This window comes from Triplophysa rosa, linkage group LG1 (assembly GCF_024868665.1).
Source record: "Triplophysa rosa linkage group LG1, Trosa_1v2, whole genome shotgun sequence".
NCBI lineage: Eukaryota > Metazoa > Chordata > Actinopteri > Cypriniformes > Nemacheilidae > Triplophysa > Triplophysa rosa.
The window spans coordinates 29096172-29119885 of NC_079890.1; the positions used below are offsets into that span (position 1 = coordinate 29096172).

At 44.6% G+C, this 23714-nt stretch overlaps 1 protein-coding gene across 8 annotated transcripts in view; it reads left to right on the forward strand.

The window, feature by feature from the left end:
- tcf12 (transcription factor 12) overlaps nt 1-23714 on the forward strand; it is a 95277-nt gene that overhangs the window by 9270 nt on the left and 62293 nt on the right. For all 8 annotated transcript variants that reach the window (XM_057359243.1, XM_057359102.1, XM_057359552.1 and 5 more), the window contains exons 4-5: nt 16333-16406; nt 20013-20115. In XM_057359243.1, the coding sequence (XP_057215226.1) occupies nt 16333-16406; nt 20013-20115 (177 nt within the window). The remainder of the gene's footprint in view (nt 1-16332; nt 16407-20012; nt 20116-23714) is intronic.

The window sequence follows — 23714 nt, forward strand, 5'->3', positions numbered from 1 at the left end:
TCAGCGAGCGAGTGGCGGGCTGTACGTGACCCATGCCCTGATACTTTTATCAGGATTTCCATTTTAGATACACAAAACGCTGATGGGGAGAAGCATTGTAGTGCGGCTCCTAATCCTCTGTAGTAGCCAGCTCAGCTTCTCTCTATGTATAGATTTAGTCGCAGGCGCATTTGCACTTAACATGGTCTGGTATTTTTAGGACCGGAATCTGAAATGATTTTTTCCGTCTCTATCCGACAAAATACCAAAATACCAATCAAATTGAAGTTCAATCTCTTCTCTTGAAAAAGACTTGAGGATTAGTGTGTACCACTGATTTGTTCCTCCTTTTTAATTTGTCTTTTGAAGGATTTGGAGTAATAAATTAAAGATGATGTACTCAGCTAAAGCTTCTGCAAAGCTCTCAGATTTGCATTGTGGAGACTCTTGTTTGTTACCATGGTAATTACGGCAATGACGTTGTTTTACTTCAGTGTATGGAAAGTAATTTTCCAAGTATCAAATCAACTACAATCAACTTATCCGTGTTGTTATTGTTTATCTGTTTGTGTGGTTTATCCAGCAGTTTAAAGCAAAGTTTGACTCATCCTAGACACCTAGTCATAATGATGATAAATGCTCGCTGTGTTTGCGGTTGTCGGGGAAAGACTGTAATAGTGAAGCACACTTGGCAGCTATGAGACACTTGTCTTTACCTTGCGATTAAGCCTCGGTGTGTTTTCCCCGCTCGGGCCTGAGAGAGTTAATCGATATAAAGCCAGCATGTGTTATGTAGCCTGTGTCATTTTGGCTCTGTTCTCGTCGTGACAGATGGGATCTCTGAGGGCAGTGGTCATATACTTCTATTGGCTATCAATCAGTTTATTACATCATTAATTTCTCCCTGTCGTTTCCTTTTACTCCTCTTCATGCGCAGATAAGTGTTTTTATGTAGGAGAACCCTTGACTCCCGCCTGACATGAAGAAGGATGAGCAGGGATGCTGGGTTTCTTTAGAGGACAGGAGAGGTATGAGGTTGCGCCTCTGGTTTTCCGGCTCTGTCTGTTCTTGCTTGGCTTTGGCTTGGCTTTTACATGCTCTCCTGCCCTGCCAGCCCTAGCAGAACCCTCTGCTTTACCAGAGGACGCCCGGGGAGAATGACGTCTAAGTGCCCTTCTGTGATGGCTTATCCTGATCCACACTGTGAGAATGGGGATTTTATTTATTCGCTTTAATTAGCACCATTACGGAGCATATTCCCTCAGAAATGCCTTTCTTTAGGCATTCTTAACAGATGCCTGCATTACATGTTTGTTTTTAAAGGGATAGTTCACCCAAAAATGAAAATTTATTATCATTTACTCCCTTTTTACCCTTTTGTCATTTCAAACTTGTATGACGTTCTTTCTTCTGCAGAACACAAAAGAAGATATTTTGAAAAATGTTGGTGACTGGCAATGGCGGTACCCATTGACTTGCATTGCTTTTGTGTCCATACAAAAGAGTAAATGATGACAGAATTCCCAGAACTATTCCTTTGAGGTTAGATGATAACAAAAAAATATGATTTAGAATACGTGTTGATTTATTTATGTGTTTAAAAAAATTACTTGAATTAAAACAGCCATACATATAGTACATAGTAGTGAAAAGCATTTTTTACACATATATTTTAACTAAAATATTTATTATATTTTAATACGACAACTGCGATTTTTGAGAGATGCCACAATACATTTTTTTAAATCATAAAAAAACAGATTGAACTGATTCATGCAAATGGATCAAATTTACCAGCTTGATTTGCTATTAAAGAGTACATAACTAGGGATTTTTAAGGTCCTACTTTGCTTTATGGAGTGTCCAACAACAAGTTTATTTACATAGAAGGTGTAAAAACACTATTATTTCGTAATAATAGGCAGTTATTCTTACCTTACTTCTTGACTGACTCTCAAATGATGCGTTCCGCGATTCATCTGTCTAATCCCCTCCTTTCCGCTAGCCTAGTCTGACTTGATTGGTCAGATGGTCTAGTCTGCTGTGATTGGTCTACCGCGAATGAGGCTCACGAGCTACAGTGTTTGGGGGAGAAGAGTGAAGTTTTCGTGGGCAGTCCTAGCAAAACGTAGGCGGGGACTATATGTAGTGACGTACATCCGCGGCGGTTCGCGAATCGGTTAGGGACGACTCGTTTGCGTGATTCAGAGTCGACTGCCTTTTTTCCAAGGCAATAGCTTTGTTATTCATTCACCTTCGGATTTACAACTTGGCAGACTGCTTACTTTCAAACACGCCAACATTACACACTGCATGAAATATGATTTTCATGATCTCATGTTATGTGCTCTTTAAGTTTAAATGAGAGACACGTAGTAATGACACAGTCAAAAAATCAAATAGAAAGTGCAATAATCCTACATGGGGATTTCACATGATCCAATCACATTGTCATGCCTGTGTGTGATGGAGAAGAATCTCAGAGTTTCAGAACAGTAAGATGCGAGTTTGTTTGCTTTTTCTCGGGCCGCTGATGAGTGATGTGATATCAGTGTTAGAACAGTCATAAGATAGCGCTCTGATTAAACCCTGCTAATGAGCAGCTCAATAAAAATAAATCTTCCTGATGCAATAAACACAGCCTTGATTGCAAGCACCCGGGGGTGTGACAGCGTAATCCTTTTGTGCACAGCGTGTTAGATGCATCCAGTGCATGCTTGAGAATCAGCGGCAATCATACGTACGTCTCGTCTGATAAAACAGGGGCTTACGTGCAGTCCTCTATCTTTTTTTTAAGTGCTAGGAGCATCACGGTTTTGATTTGGTATCAGGCTTATGCGAGCAGACAGTTGAGATCAGTTAACGCCACACATTGTCCTGTGAAACGCGAGGAGGGGGAAGTGGGAGAGATATGCAGTTTAATGTGCGCTCTAACACAACTCAATTTAATTATGTGTTAGAGGAAGGGAAATCTCTTGGATTTACTCAGCAAGCCCTGCAGCAGTCTGGCTCTTTTTTATGAGGAAGATAAATTTCTCATCTATTTGGCTTGTGTGCCTCAGTTCCTCAGATGAGGCTCAAGGTTGGAGGAAGAAGCAGCACAGGACAGCACAGGCAGGGCGCAGCACAGGAAGGAAGTGTGGAAATTGCAGAGAATGAGAGTTTGGATTAATGCATCTGAACTGGGCATGGCCAGACAAATCTGGCACAACTGCACTGCCCGGACCCCTTTACGGCCCCTCTGTTGGCTGGAATGGAGGGGGGGTGAGATAGGTAGAGGAACATTTAAACCCATGCCTTTTTTCAAAGGCACAGCATTATGAGCTGTAGCACTCTTTATTGATAGGAAATTGAGGGGCGGAGTGAAGTCCGCTCAGCGGGCATGCTGGGTAAATGAGGTAGTCGAGCTGGCTGGAACACAACTGTATGTATTCCTTTTTTCACATTTATACGAGGTTGTGTTTAATATCTGGGATTCTTAGGACAAAAGGGGATGAAGCGCTCCTTGAATATCTGGCTGGTGATAATATTTCCGTGGTCTTTTTCTGTTTGGCTACATCTCAGATAACGTGAACTATCTGGGCTGAAGGGCATGCCAGAATAAGTGCTGGTTGTCGGCACTCTGCGTATGTGACTAGGAATATGCAAACTAATGTGAGCCACAAATAAGTCAGTGCAAATCTGTAATTGGCATTTTGGAACGAATCGGTAACCGGGGTGTAATTTGCTTCATACTAATCCCCATACTGGTTTAATCCAACCATTAGGCATTAAAGCCATACTGTGTGTATTCCAAAACATCTGGTAAAGTCTATGAAACAATATGTTACAAAAGATGTATATGGTTTAAAGGTTGTAATCCTGTTTCCAAGATCCGGGACATCTACCTCAATAGAATGTCCCTTTTATTTAGAGGTGGGGCTATTTTGAGAGTCAAATTTTGTATATAGCTAGATTGTTGAAAACTCAAATCTCAAAACAGCTCCTCGTTTGCATGTAGGAAAACAAGCCCGGCCGCTCTACAGCCCTACATTTTCAGAATATGTGGTTTTATCAGGACTTTAAGCTGGTGTGATCTGTTCTTGTGTTGATCTCTCTATCTGTCCACCATTTTTTAATCTTTTAGCTATGAATGTGCCGGAGGTGTGCACGTGCGCTGAAGGTACACAGCAGAGAGTCGGTGGCATGATTTTGTGTGCGGAGGGGCTGTTGTGTTGATTTTTCAGCGTTCCCTGAGTGTGACAGATTCACTGTGGTTTGAAAGTGAGGAGGCTGCTCTAATGAAGATGCTTTTCCAGCCATGACAAACTCCCCTGTCACTACCATTGCGCTTCATGTTGCCTCAGTGCTACCAGCTTGTCTCATATTATGTCAAACTGCAGTAAACCTCTAATACAGGCGTGTAGGACATATGAGAGAGTGACAGTGGTGCCATCAGGTTCTTCAACTGATTCGGTAGCACCTTTGTTGGCAGGGGGTGGTAAAATGACAAGTTAAGGTACAGAAATCTAAAAATAGTGATATTATTGCATTGTTCAGGTGGAAAACTAAAAACTTGTTCCTTACTTTATTAAAGTCCAGGCTTTAAAGGGACAGTTCACTCAAAAATGAAAATTCTGTCTTCATTTACTGTATAAATTTGTATACGTTTCTTTGTTCTTCTGATGAACACAGAAAGATATTTGGAAGAATGCTTGTAACCAAACAGTTCTTGGCCACCATTGACTACTATAGTTGGAGAAAATGATTTGTAAATTTCTTTGTTTTGTTGAACACAGAAGATATTTTGAAGAATTTAGGAAATCAAACAGTTCTGGGGCACTTTTGACAATCTTTGTCATTTTTCCTACTATGATAGTCAATGGTGGCCAAGTACTGTTTGGTTACAAGCATTCTTCCAGATATCTTTCTCTTTGTTCATCAGATGTCACGACTCATGGCTTTGTCATGGCTCTGCTACAGGACCAAGAAAATCATGACTAAGTGAAGCAGAGCCATGACAGAAGCCCCCCCTTTAATGAACACCCCCAGGTGTTCACCAAGGGGTAGACTAACGAGACAGGGTAGACTGAGACAGAGACAATGGAGAACAAAATCAGGGGCAGACAAGACAAAACAACAATGGGACTTGGGTGGGAAAATAAAAATAACCAAACCAAAAACCAAACAAGGGCTCACAGGGGGCAGTCCATGGGGGTGGGGAGAAGGGGGAACAGTCTTAGTCCCCGGCTGCGCTCAAGGGCGCGGAGTCCTGGGGGACTTAGGGGAGGAAGTCCTGGGGGGGACCGTGAAGGATCAATGGGGCAAGGTTGGGCTCCGGCTGGAAGGCCGGCTGCACCGGACTGGACGCCGGCTGGATCACCAGACTGGACGCCGGCTGGACCACCGGACTGGATGCCGGCTGGACCACCGGACTGGACGCGGGACTAGACACGGGACTGGACACGGGACTGGCCATGGGACTGGACATGGGACTGGACACCGGCTGCACTGGACTGGGCACCGGCTGCACCGGACTGGGCGCCGGCTGCACCGGACTGGACGTCGGCTGCACCTGCTGGGTGCCGGACTCCGCCCCCGGATATCCGGGTATATAAGGGAGACTGCGTGCCTCATTCATTCACCTTTTGTTCTTCGGAGCCTTCGCTCGTGATCAACAGACTTCGCTACAAGACTGCCGGCTCTACAACATGGTGCAGCGGACTGTCCCTTCCAGTACGCTGGGGCAGATGTTGTGGATACGTCCTGCCCGCACTGCGGGCGGTTGACGATTCAGACGTTGCATCACGGGTGGCTGTGTTCCCACGGGACTCAGCCACCACCTCGTTTGCTCCCCGTTCCGTGGCGGCAGGACTACGGCCCTGCCGCCCGCTATGGCGAGCAGCGGGGGTGATATGAGGATTACTGTGAGCGCTAATCCATCAACCACTGGCTCGCGGACCGTTCGCACCTCGTCTTGCTCGTCTGACTGTTCCCCATGAGACGGTCCGCCGTCTTATTCCTCAAATCACGTATTGGACACGGTACGTGATGATGAGATGTCTGTTGCTGCATCGGAGGGTGACTTACTGGCATCAGACTCCGACGATTCCTTGAAGCTCCCTCCCTCGGGGGGTCGAGATCAGGAAGAAGCGGACGTTGAAATGTCAGCCATGCTTTCCCGGGCCGCCGGCATTGGGTTGCGGTGCACCGCACTGCCTCTCCCAACTCTCGCGGCTGGATACACGGTACATCGGGCTTGAGAGCGGCTCCAAGCCGCACTCGCCCTTAGTGCTGTGTTCTCCCGGAAGTGCATGAGGAACCTAGTACGACCTGGAATGCCCCCTTCGGCGCATACACGTCAACTAGTTCCATCACCCTTTCTTCCCTCGATGGTGGGGCAGCTAGAGGATACGTCGATGTCCCCAGGGGCTCGACCTAGACTCCCGTCCAAAGCACGTAGGCTTTTCGGCATCTGGGGTGTCGAGAGCTTACTCTGCTGCGGGCCAAGCTGTCCCCTCTCTCCACGCTATGGCCATCCTGCAGGCCAATGCGCGGAGAGAGCTCCACGAGGGTAAGACCGACCCAGCGATTATGCAGGAACTCCGCGGCTTCACCGACCTCGCTCTCGGGCGAACAAGGTGATCGCGCGGGCCCTGGGTCGGCGATGTCCACACTTGTGGTCCAGGAGAGACACCTCTGGCTGAACCTTGCACAGGTGAGTAACACTGAGAAAGTCCGCTTTCTCGCTGCACCCATCTCGCAAAGGGGGGCTGTTTGGTGATACTGTCTAGTTCGACAGTTAGGGAGCAGACAGAGGATATCAAGTATGTCCTCCCCAGCCGCGACTCGACCACCCTCTGGCTGCCGAGATCCCGTGCACCGTCTGCTTCCCAGCAGCCCTGGTCCTCTTCGAGACATCGAAGAGGAGACCACCACCACGTCAGCAGCCGCGGCGAAAGCCAAAGCGGCCCTCATGGGAAGACCCCAGGGAGATCGAGAATACCTTTCTAAAAGTTTTCTCCCTCTCTGGGCGTTTATCACAGCCGCTCTCACCCTCTACACGACGGTGTTCGGCAACTCGACGTTGCGTCACAACGAGACCCAATGTCGAGGATAATCAGCAGCCTAAGCACTCTCAATCGACGGTGCTTTGTGCCACAACATCGTCTGGGTATTATCACAGCCGCTCTCACCCTCTACACGACGGTGTTCAGCAACTCGACGTTGCGGCAAGACCCAATGTCGAGGATAATCATCAGCCTAAGCACTCTCATTCGATGGTGCGTTGTGCTACATCATTGCCAGACAGGTCAAACTGCAGAGCCGATCTCCTCCCCGGGGGTCCCCCCCACGGCGAGGGATCCGTACTGCCAGCCATCGAACCACCCCCGGGAGGTCGATGAAGCAGAACGTACCCCTAGCCTCCCTGTCGGTCCCTGGGAGCCTGACAAGAGCTTCCCAAACCGTCACGGTAACTACGGGATACGGTCCGTCTCGGCTACGCGATCCAACTCCCCGGACGCCCGCTCAAGTTTCGGGGCATCCTCTTAACCTCAGCAGAGGCAAGGATGCCCCGTACTTCGGGCCGAGGTCGCCACCCCTCTGGTGAGGAAGCGATCGTGCTCGTCTCTCTAGCCGAGATGTTCAACGGGGTTTACAGCCCGTACTTCATCGTCCCCAAAAGAGCGGGGGTCGCTAGATCTGCGTACCCTGAACAGGCACCTACTCAAGCTGCCATTCAGGATGCTCACGCAGAAGCGCATCCTGGCATCTATCAGATGTCAAGATGGATTCATGGCAATCGACCTGAAGGACGCTTACTCTCATGTCTCATTCTCCCTCGTCATCGCCCGTTCCTACGGTTCGCTTTCGAGGGTCAGGCATATTAGTACAGAGTCCTCCCCTTCGGTCTGTCCCTGTCCCCACGAGTCTTCACGAAGATCGTGGAAGCCGCCCTCACTCCCCTCAGGGAGAGAGGTGTGCGGGTACTAAACTATCTCGACGACTGGCTCATTTGACACACTCGTGAGATCTGTTATGTACACACAGGGACCTAGTGCTTCGGCACCTAGATCGATTGGGACCACAGGTCAACCGAAAAGGAGCAAGCTCTCCTCTGTGCAGAGCATACTCTTTTTTGGTATGGAACTCAATTCTGTCTCCATTACAGCGCGACTGCGCTCAGTCAGTGTTGAACTGCTTGGAATATTTCAAGCAGTCAGCGGGAGGAGGCTCCTGGGTACATGGCATCCTCGACGGTGGTGATACCCCTCAGGTTGATGCACATGAGACCGCTCCAACACTGGCTACAGAGTCGAGTTCCCTGGAGAGCATGGCACACCGGCAGCAGGCGGATGGTGATTACGCTTTTCTGCCGACGCACCCTAACCCCTTGGTCTTCAATGACCTTTCTATGGACGGGGGTCCCTCTCGGGCAGGCGAGACACGTCAGGGTCGACAGATGCCTCCCTGCAGGGTTGGGGTGCCGTGTGCAATGGGCACGCAGTGTCGGGGCGATGGACGGGCCCCCGCCTGCGCAGGCATATCAAATTGCCTAGAGTTGTTGGATGTGCTACCCGCACTGAAGGGGTTACAACCTCTCGTGCAGAACAAGAATGTGCTGGTCCGGTCGGACAGCACAACTGCCGTAGCATTTTTAACCGCCAGGGTGGCGTTCGCTTATGGCAGCTAACACGACTCGCCCGACGCCTCCTCCTGTGGAGTCCGCAGGTGAGCAGATCCCTGCGAGCCACACATATCCCAGGTGACCTGAACCAGACAGCCGATGTGCTCTCTCGTCAGTTGACGCCTCGCGGAGAGTGGCAACTCCACCGCCGTGTAGCCAGCTCATTGGGTACAGTCCGGGCGGGCTCAGGTAGACCCCTTCGCCTCCCTGGACACCACCCATTGCCCGCTAAGGTACTCCCTGCCTTGGCATGGATGCTCTAGCGCACAGATGGCCGTGGGACAAGCGGAAGTACGTCTTTCCCCCAGTGAGCCTCATTGCACAGACCCTGTGCAAGGTCAGGGAAGAGGAGCATCAAGTGTACTAGTTGCGCCATACTGGCCCAACCGGACTTGGTTCTCGGAGCTAATGCTCTTGACGGCAGCTCCCCCCTGGCCGATTCCCCTGACGAAGGACCTGCTTTCCCAGGGGAAGGGCACGTTATAGCATCACGGGCTAGACCTCTGGAACCTCCATGTCTGGCCCCTGGACGGAACGAGGAGATCCTGAGTGGCCTAACCCCTGCGGCGGTTAAGACCACTACTCAGGCTAGGGCCCTGGCCACTAGGCGACTATACGCCTATAGTGGTGCCTCTTCTCATCCTGGTGCTCTTCTCGAAGACCCGCGGAGTTGCTTGATCAAGGGGGTGCGGTCCTTCCAGAGACTCGAGAATAATCTCTCCCCTTCCACACTGAACGTGTATGTAGCCGCTGTTGCCGCTCATCACGACCCAGTTGCTGGTAGTCTCTAGGACAGCACAACCTGATCATGTGGTTCATGGGGGCGCGGAAAGGCTACCACCTCACCCATGCTCCGTACCCTCTTACGACCTTGATGCGGTCCTGGAGCCCCTCGGAGATGCCGCTCTTTCTCACTTCACGATGAAGACGGCTCTCGGGAGGATGCTCAAGAGGGTAGCGGACCTACAAGCATTCTCCGTGTCCACAGATTGCCTAGAACTCGGGCCCGGTTATTCTCACGCTATCCTGAGACCCGGCCCGGCTACGTGCCCAAAGTTCCCACCACTCCCCCGAGACACCAGGTGGTGAATTTACAGGCGCTCCCCACCGGGGAGGAAGACCCAACCCCATCCGTGTTGTGCCCAGTACGCGCATTGCGCCTATGCTTGGACCGCACGCAGAGCCGCAGAAGCTCTGAGCAGCTCTTTGTCTGTTTTGGAGATCAGCAGGGAGGGCTGTCTCAAACAGAGATTGGCGCAATGGATCATGGACGCCGTCACTATGGCGTACCTGTCCTAAGATCGCCTACACCCACTGGGTGAGAGCTCTCTCCACACGGAGTACAGCCTCCTCGTGGGCACTGGCTCGAGGCGCCTCTCTGGCAGACATCTGCAGAGCTGCGGGTTGGGCTACACCCATCATCTTTGCGTAAAACCGGTCAGCTCGAGTCTTGCGGGCATCAGGCAAGACCGGCGACCGGTAGGGTGTACGCCTATGACAGTACCTTCCCCCCCTTTCTACTAAGGGGGTCAGCGTACTACTAGCCTCCCTTCTTCCCCCACTGGGTGAAGAACAGGCACTCCATCCATCACTAAGCAAGCACCTCCTGTGGGCGGGCTGGGCAGAGCAGCCCTGCCCCTTAGGCCGGGTATCACCTGAGTTATTCGCAACATAGCTCTAACCGAACCTAGTGCTACCAGACGTTGCAACCCCCCAGCAGGGCGGTTCCATCTGATGTATCCTCATGCTGGTTCCCACCTTGGTAACCCATGACCTCCAAAGGTGGACCTCCACCTCGCGGTTAACTCCTTCAGTCCGCACTTTCTTCCCATGAGTTCTCCCCCGTCGGTGAGACCATGTTGGTATCTCCACTAGTCTCCTCCCTGCAGTAGGAAGTGGTCTCTATAGCGCATCCCCCGCTTGAGGAAGTAGCGCTTACCCAGTGGCCTTTATGGTTCCGGGCGGCTTCTTGCTGTTAGAGAAACAAGGCCGCCGCCTGTGAGGCCGAAGGTAGGGGCCTTCCCATCTTTCATGAAAGCTCTGGGACCCCCTACCTACCCACTGGTAGGTTACAATTTCGCGGTAGCGCTCACGGCTGACACGCCCAAGCCAGTCACCGTCGCTTCGTTAAGATTGTGACAGGGCACAGTGTTATGGCGTTTTCCATTGGAACCCCATCTGTCGGTTCGACACAACGTTGAGAGACCGACAGAAAGGGAACGTCACGGTTACGGTTGTAACCTCGGTTCCCTGATGGAGGGAACGAGACATTGTGTCCTCCTTGCCACAACACGTGCTGTCCACTGCAGCAGTCGTGAGAGGTCTCAGGCTCCTCAGAACTAAGGTGAATGAATGAGGCACGCCGTCTCCCTTATATACCCGGATATCCGGGGGAGGAGTCCGGCATGCAAATTTCATTCGCCAATTTTCATTGGCCTTTTCTAAGAAGTCGGAAGCGATTGGTTCTCAGGGACGAACCCCATCTGTCGGTTCGACATTCGACGTTTTCTCACATAAAACATAAGGCTTTGTCATGGCTCTGCTACAGGACCAAGAAAATCATGACTAAGTGAAGCAGAGCCATGACATCAGAACAAAGAAATTTATACAGATTTGCAACAACTCGAGGGTGAGGAAAAAATTACAGAATTTTTATTTTTGGGTGAGCTGTCCCTTTAACGGATAGTTCATCCAAAAAATTTTAATTCTTCGTTTTTTTCTGTAATTGTTTTGAATAGCCCTCCTTTGTCACCAGTGGATCTTTGTTATCACAGTTTTTCAGATGAGTAATTGTGTAAGTGTAGTTCCACTGTATTTTATCAGTCTTACTAATGAGAGCTGTGCAGACTCTCTCTCCCAGAGCACGTATCAGTCCTGGGATTTTATTGCCCCTCCTGATGAGGCCGGTGAGGAAAACACAACGTCACCTGCAGCCCTCTCTCACATCGTTTATCCACTCTGTGCTTCCTCCCCGCAGCTCCGTATCGATCGCACCTCTGTCGATTTGCCCCAGTGCAGCAGCCGTCTGCCCTGAGAGCAGAATATTAGGTTTCCGTGGCAATTTGGCAAGAGACAAATTCCACCGAACAACTCAGACCTCAAGCTCTGTGATATCATGTCTGGCGTGCTTGTTTTCCCAGCAGTGGCAGGCAACGGTCAATTGAAGTAATGAATGACACTCTTTTTTTCGGCCACCGTTGTTGCCAGAGCATATAAGTGAGTCTCCCGCATTGCCCTTCTTTCTACCCCTTCACTGTGCTTGTGTTGTAGAGAGGTGTAGACACCTGTTCAACAATTAAACTCCAGAAGCAAGCCAGACTCTGCCAAAATAAACGTTTGTGTCTTAGTCAAGGTTGCATTTAATGTGAAAAGCTATCGCTGTGTTTACATGTGCGTTTCTCATCATCAAGCTGTTTGCATGTTGTTCACCTTGTTTTAGAGATACAGAACTGTGACATGAAGGACGTTCAGACAACTTAACATGGACATGGACTAACTGAGCGTAAAGAATTATTGCATTAAAGGGTGTGTGCTATACATGTGTATAATGCAAAACGTCAATTTTTTTCTCATGTGGATTGTACAATGGCTACATTTGTCTATGACTTTATCTGTACATAGTCATACCAACATTTTTCCCCCCAATGCACTTTCACTCTGCTAGTCGTTTAGTTATTAACGCTGCAGTGCATTAACGGATTGTGTGACTAAACATTTTTGTCATGCTTTTTTCCTCATTAAAGCTGACACACAGAACAAAGACACCATTCAAATCCATGGTAATTCCATAAAAGCAAATTAGAGAAAGTGTCTTGATTATTCTGTAAATAGTAAAACAATGATAAAGAACACTTTCCTGTGGTTGCCAGACGTTAAAACACAAAGACAAAGATTCGCTCACAAGGCAGAGCCCATGCCAAGTTAAATCCTTCTCTGTACTGAAGCTGCATATAAATGAATGCACAGAATCCACAGCAGTTAGGTGGGAATGCATACGCGTGCATAATTTGCATTTATTGGGGGCTCATTTTCATAATCAAGCATAAAAAATTACCCCTCTGAAATAATTATAAGCTATATGATACATGGATTGGATGTAGCTGGTGGAGGTGGGAAGAGCAAACAAAATCAAGCAGGGCCTGTCAAAAGCCTTGATTTCAAAGCACCGGAATACTTCTGATGCACTTATGCGTTTAGTACTGCTGATAAATTCAGCTGAAAACAACCTCTGATGATAGTGTTTTGCAGCTCCAAGCTGGAGAAGATTGAACATAGAAGGTTTATTAAAGGGATAGTTCACCCAAAAATAAAAATTCAGTCATTTACTCACCTTGGAGTTGTTCCAAATTTCTTTGTTCTGATGAACACATAGAAAGATATTTGGAAGAATGCTTATAACCAAACAGTTCTTGGACCCCATTGACTACCCTAGTAGGAAAATTACTTTATCGTTTTTTGGTTCTGTTGAACACAAAAGAAGATATTTTGAAGAATGTAGGACAGCAAACAGTTCTGGGGCACTTTTGACAACCTTTGTCATTTTTCCTACTATGTTAGTCAATTGACCAAGAACTGTTTGCTTACAAGCATTCGTCCAAATATCTTTCTCTGTGTTCAACCAAACAGAGATATTTATACAGGTTTGGAACAATTAGAGAGTGAGTAATTCATGACAGAATTTTCATTTTTGGGTGAACTATACCTTTAACTGCTGGACAAGCCGGATAAATAAGCATAAAAGTTCATTTGAATAGTTGTTGCATTTGATTCTCCTCATCTTCACATTGGCTAGACGGATTTTAAACACATTCAGAGGCATTTGTGGATAATTGGCTCTCGATTTACCATTGACAGCGGAAAGGAAATTGTGCTGTATGTTCGGTAATATACAAGAGAGCTGGGTATTGTGAATAAATGTGCGATATGCTTGTGTAAGCTGCTGTGAACGGGGCCGTGGGCTCTGCGGCAGTAATGTTTCACACTGGCCAAATGGGAAGAGGCTATGTTTTATAAACCTCTCACACTCGGATTGTAGGGCGGACTACTGGTATAAAAGTGATGAATGGCCGTTAAGAGAAACAGTAGAGGCAGGTAAAGCTCAGCGCCGCTAAACCGGCTCAAGTATAAGAGCAGTTGTAAATTAGCCATTCGGGAAATGGCAAGTTTTTTCAATCACTGACCTTGACGTGGAACATCTCATGACATCGGTCCTCAGTGATTTGGCAGATGGTTAAATCAAGCAGCTGACTCATAACAAACTAAACCACGAAAAGGAGGAGGCTGTTTCTCTTTCACTCTCGCTCGCTCGCGCGCACACATTCACACGAACGCTGTTGTCTTTATGTAAACCTGTCAGCATAAGAAGAGAACGATTATTTGTTTGTTTGATATTTATACAGCTCGTGCTTATTTAATTATTTTTGCAATAAAATTGATGGATAGTGTCGTTAAGATACACAAAATTCCTGACTGGTCCTCAGAGAGGAACTTCCCTATGAAGTCATTTCCTATGTTGCAAATACTAAACACATGTCTCTCCCTTTACACATTCCAGCTCCTAGACTGAATGAATTACACCTCCCAGCCCTGTATCTGCCTCATAATCTAATATTTGCTTTTTTCATGTATTTATTTGTTTTATGCCTGCGCTCTGATTATAAGCCTTATCTTGTGCAAGAAATATGACACTGTTATCTAATATTGTGACTCTGAGTCAGTAATATTTTCTTTCATATTACCAAACGTTATCCAGAGACATGCTATTCCTGTGAATTACGGCCGTAATGTTTTATGGGTCATGTTAAGGCGAAGAGAAACAGCCCATGTTTCAATAGGTCCCTGTACTGACTGACCTACAGTGCCACACACACAGATTTGGTCTGTACACACATACTGATTATGTGTTAGATATTGCGTTAGTGTAAGTTTTTACTTTTGAAGCTATTTATGTGTCTGTATTATTAATCATGTGAGGTTTGAAAATTGCATTGAGGAAATAGTAGACGAACGAATGATAAATAGAATTAAGAAATAATTAATATATTTTATTTGAGCAGCGTTTCTAGATGTATTGTGGCCAATCCAGTCCAGTATCTGTTGATCAAACCTCAGGAGGGACATAAAGTCATCCTACAGCAATGTGAAAGACTGACAGCATGACAAGACACATGAAAACTATACCAAAAATCGAGGTTATCGCATAAAACAAAATTGTTGAACTAAATACAATATGTTTTCTATATTTTATAGAAATATAGTATATTTTCTATCAAAAGTGAATATAAACTTGTTTTGTTTGCAGTATTTGAGGTCTGAAAAAATACAGAGTATCTTTTCTGTTATTTTGACCTGTTTCTCCAGTTTTCATGTCTCCAAATAAATGCAAATAGAAACAATCTTTTTATTTGCAATTTTGGAGAAATATTGTTAGTTCACGAAATGAAACAAAAATGATAATTTTACCTAAACAAATAGGCCTACCTATAAATAGTAAATTCTGAAAACCTGAAAATAATTTTGAAACGGTCTCTTAATTTTTCCGCAGCTGTATGTATATGTTACAAATAATGGATCCATAAAAGACCAAATTGTCTCTCTTTGTTTTTGACTTTTTCAAAAAGTGCTAGGCAAAGTATATACAGTATATAACTAAAAATATGAAAATGCTTAGCTGATAGTTGTATTTCAGTCTTTAACATTCTAAGCCTGGCAGTACAAAGATCACTTATAGCTTTGCATTTTGTCATCATTATTATGAAAATAACGGCACATTATTTTACATGCTTTTTTAACAACCTCTGCTAAGTGTTTGGGCAAACATCACTGAAATTCTCCAAGATTGTTTACTTGCATTCCAGCCATGTTGAGTGTTCTAATAGTCTGAAATCAGATAAGAACAAATTGTCAAAATGACAAACATGGATTATCAATAGCGTGGAGAGATATTGATGTTTTCTTTCTGTGCAATTTTCTCTCATACATGAGACTGAGGAACGGAATGTTGTTACCTGCAAAACAATATTAGCTCAAACAGCCCGAAGAAGCCAGCAGTCATATATCTTTACTCAACAGCACCAGCGAAATGTAATTTTCAAAGCCAGATATTGTATTTGTTCATCACGGACCAGATGTTGAATCGAGTCAATTGCGTCAACTTTACGTTTTTTATTTATTGATATATTTCTGTTTTCAGTGGCTGTCTTTTGGAACTGAGAGGCGTCGTAAAATATGAGGTTTATCAAAGTTTCAGCGCTCAGCTGTTTTGACGAGCCGTGGCAATACATCACTGCCAACTCCGTGCGCCCCGGTAACACCGGCTCGGGCACGAGCGCGTCGGCTCAGGAAAGGGAGCGATGCGTTTTGAAAGTGATTTATGCGAAGCAAAATAAATGACGCTGTGTGGCTGAGCTGCTTGCTTGTTAAGTGCAGCTTTTGAATGGAGGTATAAGGGATTAACAGCTTCACTGCTTTCTGTCGTAACTTGTGCCAGGAAAGCCATGGTGAACGTGAGAGCGCTCACCATGAGCTCAACATTTCCACTCCTCACATACACTTGAATAACTTTAGAGATTTATTCAAAGCAACTTGATGAACAATCATTTTTATCGTCTCCGTCTGTTAGTGTGCTGAGTTTGTGCTGGGTGGAGCATGTTTTTGATGGAGTTGTGAATCTGTTTTTTGGACAGGTATGGATGAGAGGACAAGCCAGGCGTCTTGGGCCTCAGGTGGCCAGCCCAGCCCGTCCTATGACTCCTCCAGGGTAAGACTGATCTCTCCTCTGCAGTCACCAAATACATGCTTTCACACCATCAAGAGTGCAAAATATATATGCAACATGCAATGTGTTGTCATTGTTTGTTTGAGTTGTTGATCCCCCCCTGTTTAATATTACATTGTTTTGTGTCTAATTGACTCTTTATTTTACATGGTGGCTTTTCTACTCAAATAACACAGCAACAAAAGTCAGGTGTTTTTCTTTTATAATGCATTCAAGTAAATAAAAGCAAACATTTCCTTTTGTCCCAATATGCTTTAGTTTGTTAACAGAGCCAGATGAAAATGCAGCCATGTTTTTAGGCTCGACAGTGCATGGCCGAGCGCAGTTGGTGCGGGAACTACTGATGCGTTCCACACATACCATAAGCTCGGATAGATTTTCATGCATGCAAATGAAATCCACCTCATCAAAACCGAGGGAAAAATCAGCCATGGTTGAGATTTTTATTTATACGCTCAGGCTTGGCGTGGAGTGTGAAGATCTCTTCCTATTTGTTTGTTTGTCTTTTCCGTGGTGGTTTGTCCAGGGCGCCCTGTATGAATTTCATTTCATGTCAATCTTCTGTCACTTCCTATCAGAAATCAGTCAAATGTCAGAGGCTCTCACACTACATTGTCTTGTTTATTTCCGATGCCCTTCCCCACCGCACTTCTACAGGCGATGGCTTCGCTGCCGGTCTGATTTGAATTATAAGACGGAGACGCATGAGATATCTTTGCTCTAGGTGTGTGGAAATTAGTAGTTGTGACATGGGGATGGGCATCAGCAGACAGCTGTTTGCACCTTCATGCATTATGTAGAGAGACATATATATATGCATGAGATATGTGCACAGACAAAGCGTCACGGTATCACACTTAGTGAAAATCTCTGTGTGCTTGGGTACTTGGATTGGCAGCATTATCAACACAATGTGGGCGTGTCCAGTGAAACCACAAAGTTGAAAAAGATGCAAACTAGATGCAAATAAGCTTTTTTGCTGCAATTGATTTACAAATCTCCTTTCATGTTACAGTACTTATTAGCAGCAAAAACATTTCTAGTCAAAATATTGACAATGATTACATTTTCAAAAGTGATGAACAGTTTCCATCCATCAGTGATGACATGGCCGTCAATTGTGAACAGGGCCTTAAACATAAAAGTACTGTTTAAAGTACAAATCAATTCTGAATATTAATTTAATCAGTGTCTGTTATTTAATCACTGGTACGAAAAAAGTTAAGAGGCTGAAATGTTGCTTGAGGTTGTTGTAAGAATCTAGCAGAATCTTTTGCGGTTTGCCCATAAAAGAGCCACGAGAGCTACAAAAGGGTTGCAGTGAAACAGCCGGGTGCCTGCTAAAGATTTAATCGGCGTCTTCATCCGTCACATTACTTTTTCACAGGCTTGATGTACTCCGATCTCCTATCGGATAACCGAATAGAGGGTACGGCTTTTCTGTATTACGTGTTACCTGCAAAGTACACGGGATCCTATCGACTAATGTTTTCCTTGTTGTCTCACACAGAAACTGTGAAATATTTTACGCGGGCTCTCTTTCATTACTAGGACTCCCTCCCTCCCTCTCTCTATTTTCTGTTCGCGTGTGATTAGTGGACTGTGAACAGACTGGAGCCCCGACTAGCTGACCTTGGCCCATAGCCAGGCATCACATCCTGGGCAGCCGTGGCTTCAGGCCTCCCATCTGACAGCCCAGCCCGCATGCACCACCTCTACCGCGCACCCCGCTGTCCCACAATGCCCCACTCCTGTCCATCACGGCACTATCAACCATCCCCGATGCCTTAAAATGGGGCCGATGGCTCACCTGGGATGCAAAGGAGCATCTGAGACATGACTTCCTGAACGGGGGTGTCATTTAAAGAGACGACTCGCATGCTTAAGCAGCGATGTTATTTAGATGAGGCTAACCAGCGGCTCTCGTTCGCTGCTGACAGCGAGGACGTTCACAACAAGCCGTGCATTCAGAGATCACGAGACAGCTGTGATTGATGATCTAATGGTCTCAGTAGATTAGAGGTTCTCAAAGATCTCCTTTACCATTATTCCATCTCGTCCTCCCAGCCACTTGTCTTCCTATCTGCTGTCCTTTTACAACACTCCGGCAGCTGTCATTGAAAAGTTTCAAAAGGCCAGGAAGCAAAATATGGATGAGCTGATATATAACATCTCGGGGTTGATTATATTTTTGCATGCACATGCTGCTGTGTGAGCCACCCTGTAGTTCGAAAGCTTACTAAATCATGCTTATCAAATCGCTGGGAAGGGACGGTGTTCATGGGCTTGTTTTCTGACCATCCCCTCCCCCTGTCGTCTCTTGAGGGGTGAAGCTATTAGTCAAGAAGTTCATAGCGTTATTAACACAAACAACAGGGTCACAATAGGGACCCTCTCTGCATCGATTCAGCCTGGCACAACTTCACTGACTTTGAAATTACTCAATCCCTGCCCACTTTGAATACAAAAAATGCATAAAAACTTAAAGAGGCATATTAATACTGTGTGTGGGTTTATTTTTTGTTTTTAAAGAAGAGGTAAAGCGTATAGTAATTGATGTTGCAGTTGCAGGCCCCTCAGGAGAGAGTTAATATGGTTTGGGGGACACATTGGACTGTAGCGCCAGGCGGATTTTCAGCTGCTTCAGGATTAACACAGTCACAGAGTATCTTTTATTGCGGGGGACTCTGAGTTTTAAAGGCCCATACTGTGACCGATATTCAGACCTAAGCCCCCAAAGCTGATAACGGTCATGAAAGGGCAGACCTCAGCTGCCGAGGAGAGAACCTGACTTATTTATTCTAGCTTTTTTTAGTGTAGGCAGACTTTTGGAATAAGGAAACGATCTTTGTCAAGCACCAGCAAACACGTTACATCATCAATTTGATGTCAGTTTAGTTGTCGTACTCGTATCTCGTCTAAAGGAAGTGCACTGCACCGTATGCTTTACATGCACACAAATCTCTGCCAGTCTTGCACTTTTTGAAAACATACAACATAAAAACATTGTGTCACTGAAGGACAACAAAACTAGGATTAACACACAAAACCAATTTGTTGCCTAGCAACTGCATTTGGGAGCTAGAAATTTCTAGCACCATCTGTAAAGATTGTGCTTTGGTTGTAAGGCTGATCTTTACACAAAACACACTGAATTTAACTTTCTGTATTTCGTTATGTTCTAAAAATAAAAAGATGTCCAAATTATCATTATCATAAGATCCCTGTGTTGTACTGTGTTGTAATGTCATTGTGTTAACATTAAAGTCATCAATGAATGGAATGAAACAAATTTTAATGTGATGCATAATGAAGATGTCTCTTTTTTTTTTACCCCATTACCTTTATTACAATTACAAGATCGCAACACAAGCGACTTCTCTTCTGGGCACTGTTTGCCCTTTTAATGAAATTCATCAAAGACTTAAGAAAGTGCTTTTTAATGAGGAGAGTAGAGAAATATCGATTCGGGGGACAGTTGACCAATCGTGTGCCCCGCTTCCCCCCCAGTAATTAGAGGAGTGTCATAGCACTCAATTAGCAGGTCTGGCTAATAATGTGTTTAATGCTGTGATCTCTTTCCCCTAGGGCTTTCCAGACAGCACTCATTATCCTGATCACTTGAGTGACAGTCGATTAGTGTCCCATGAAGGATTGTCTCCAACACCTTTCATGAGCTCCAACATAATGGGTGAGTATCCAAGGTGATTCTGACCCCGTCTTGCTTTCGCACCCGTCTTTCTGTCATCAATTCATTTAGCACACAGATCACAGGCACTGCTATCTGAAGACAGTCACCATAGGAAGTGCCAACGATGAGTGGGGGTACTGATTATGTATGTATATACAGTGACGTCCAAAGGTTTTGTAATGTTTTTCAGTTTTTATCTCAGTTTTCAAACTGTATAAATTTGAGAGTTTCTTAAATTTTCTTGGTACATCTCCCATTTCATTTTTATTACAACAAATGTTTATACAATTTTATGCAAACCTGATAACCCGAAGACCATCCTGTGGGCTTTTATGGTCAGTGTCACAAATTTGCTTGCATTTTATTAGTGACACAACAATAGTGATGAACATAAAGCATTTCTCTTTCAGTTTGCGTTTACATTTACTTTTATTCCAAAACGGTTCATTGCCAGAGCAAGATTTTGAGTTTTTTGTATGGTCTCATTCTTTTGGACATCATTGTATATGTGCAGTCAGTCACACCACAGGATGATCCAGAAATATATGTGACCCTGGACCACAAAACCAGTCTTAAGTAGCACTGGAACATTTTAAGTAATAGCCATACATTTTATGGGTCAATAATCAAGATGTTTCTGTTATGCCAAAAATCATTAGGTTAATAAGTAAAGATCATGTTCCATGAAGATATTTTGTAAATTTCCTACCGTAAATAAATAAAGACTAATCAGTGTCTCTGATTAACAACTTCAAAGGTGATTTTCTCAATATTTTTATTTTTTGCACCCTCACGATTCCATAGTTTTAACAGTCGTATCTCCGCCAGATAATATCATATTCTAACAAACCATACATCAGTAGAAAAAAATCTAAATTTAGAAAAATTGACTCTTAAGACTGGTTTTGCTGTCCAGGGTCACATATGTTATATACTGTATGTATGTGTAATATATTGTGGCTGTAAAGCAGAAACCTTGTATCTCCAAAATGCTACTTTTCAGGAAATTAATAAAACACTGTATTTTTTATAATTTAAATAGCACTATTGTTTTAACATTTGCTTCTATTGTTATGCCTCATTTGTAAGTTGCTTTGGATAAAAGCGTCTGCTAAATGACTAAATATAAATGTATATTTTCATTAAGCATTTTGCAAAACCCTCAGACAAACATTAAGGGTGACTAGTAGTAATGATTTATGGAAAAAAATCAAAATCCGGAAATAGATACATTTTTGTTTGTTTTTTCCCACATTTGTCTCCACTTTCTGGATCCTCCTGTGGTGTGACTGACTTCAGGATCTGACCCTCCCCCAGGGTGGAAGTCACGCCATCAGTACAGTTTTCCATAACAAAAGACTGTCTTCTAGCTATCAGAAAAGCCACCGGCTACTTCCAGTGGCACACTGCATTTAAAAAAGGAGACTAGAAGGAAAGGGATGGAGAGAGAGGGAGAGAGAGAGAGAGAGAGAGAGAGAGAGAGAGAGAGAGAGGAGGGTGACTGGGTGGTGATGGTAGTAGTAGTGAAACAAACAGATGGGCCAAAGATCATTTTACACACACAAACCCCCTTAGCCACGAGTTCTCTCGAACCATTCTCTTCTTTCCGAAGAGGTGTGTGAAACTCTGCTGAACTCGCTCTACTTCCTCTTTTGCTCCAAAAATGCTTCAAATAATTTTCCATCTGTATCTGCTTATGAGTTTGTGCTTATTTGGGACCTGTTTTTACTGGTTGTTTGCTGACTCCACAGACAGAAAACGTATTACACATTATTCAGCAGCAAGATGATGTGCGGTGCAGATTCTTAAAGTTGCACACACTTATTTTGTTTTGTCTAATACTGGAACATTTTATGTTGTGGATAAATTGCGTAAATTTTTTTTGCGTAAAAAAAAAAGAGTAAATATTTTATAGCATTTATTATAATGCATTTTTGACCACTGTTCATTATGATAGAGGCAGTCTGGCCTTTGTTTTACATATGTGACCCTAGATTATAAAACCAGTCGTAAGTAGCACAAGAACATTTGTAGTAATAGCCAAAAATACATTGTATGGGTCAAAATTATCGATTTTTCTTTTATGCCCAAAATCATTAGGATATTAAGTAAAGTTCATGTTCCATGAAGATATTTTGTAAATTTCCAATATTAAATATATAAAAACTTTATTTTTGTGAGTGGATGGCCTGCTACAGTGCCTCTGATGGACAACTTTAAAGGCAATTTTCTCAATGTTTAGATTTTTTGGCACCCTCAGATTCAAGAGTTTTTAATAGTTATATCTCGGTCAAATATTGTCCTATACTAACAAAGCACATATCAATAGAAAGCTTATTTACACAAATCCCATTGACTGATTTTGTAGTCCATGGTCACATATTTATTTTTTAAATGCATTAGGCTAATTTATGAGAGAAGATGATGTTTAGCATTATTTTGTTAGATATTTATCAAGCGAAATGGCTTGATTAGAGTCACAATAGGGAATGTATTCCTTGCATGTGATTGATGAATGATTGTAGATCTAAGGCCTCTCTTTCTGTGCATCTATTGTGATGTGCATGCACATGACAGCTTTATGGGCTGCTGTACCCTGGCTCTTTGTAGCATCACCCTGGAGACCGGTTGCCATGTAAGGTGCAAATTTACGGATGGGTGCTGTTGCACGAAACCCACCAAAACAAAATGTTATCTCTCTAGTAATTGTTTGTGTGTGTGTGTGCGTGGTTGAGGTAGGGAGGATGTTTGCTTTTTCTGTGTCCTTGTTGATGCAGCACTAATTATGCCTATAAGTAGCAAAATATGGAAATGATCTGGAACAATGATGTGTCAGGGAATTAGACAATCTGATTGCACAGCTAAATTGTCTGCGCTATCTTCCTGGGATTGGATGAGAAGACCGAGTCTTATCAAATTGAATTTCGGCAGTAATATCTGGGATTTACATGGAATTACCCATTCCGGAGCAACCTCATTAAATCATCTCTGAAAGGTTATTACTCACCAATGAAAAAGGCCGAGCTTGAACGCGGATGTAATACAATTAAGCATTAACATCACACGAATGGCATTTCCGAGGGAACCCTGGCTCATGAGCTACTCGTGGGTTTATGTGACCCATTTCTTTCCGCGTGTGCCGTTTAAAAACAGAGCCGAGGTAATTTAAGTGGATTATCTCAAGACAATTCCTGGTGGTCTGCAGTTTCTTGAGGAAAATAGATATCGTAGGCTGACACTTGTTTGTTTACCCTGTCAAACTGTTCGCGGTGGCTAAAACCTACACATATCTCGCTTTAAAAAAGGTTCCCTTTAATTCCCTTTAAATTGTAAATCATCTGAGCTTTGTTAACAAGCCAACACAAGAGCCACACAAGAGCTCTATTGCATTTAGGTTTTCTTGCACCTGTTTTAAATATTTGCTAAGAATTTGTTTCTATTTGTTTTTTCTTTAAAAAAAAAATCCCATTAACCGCTTCATTCAGTGGTCCTAAATATGCCTGTAGGGGTTACATGCGTTGACCTGCTCCCATCCTCTCTCTAAGTGAAGTATGACATGTTGAGAGCAGCTTGGGGTTACCTGGGGTCAGCTATTGTGT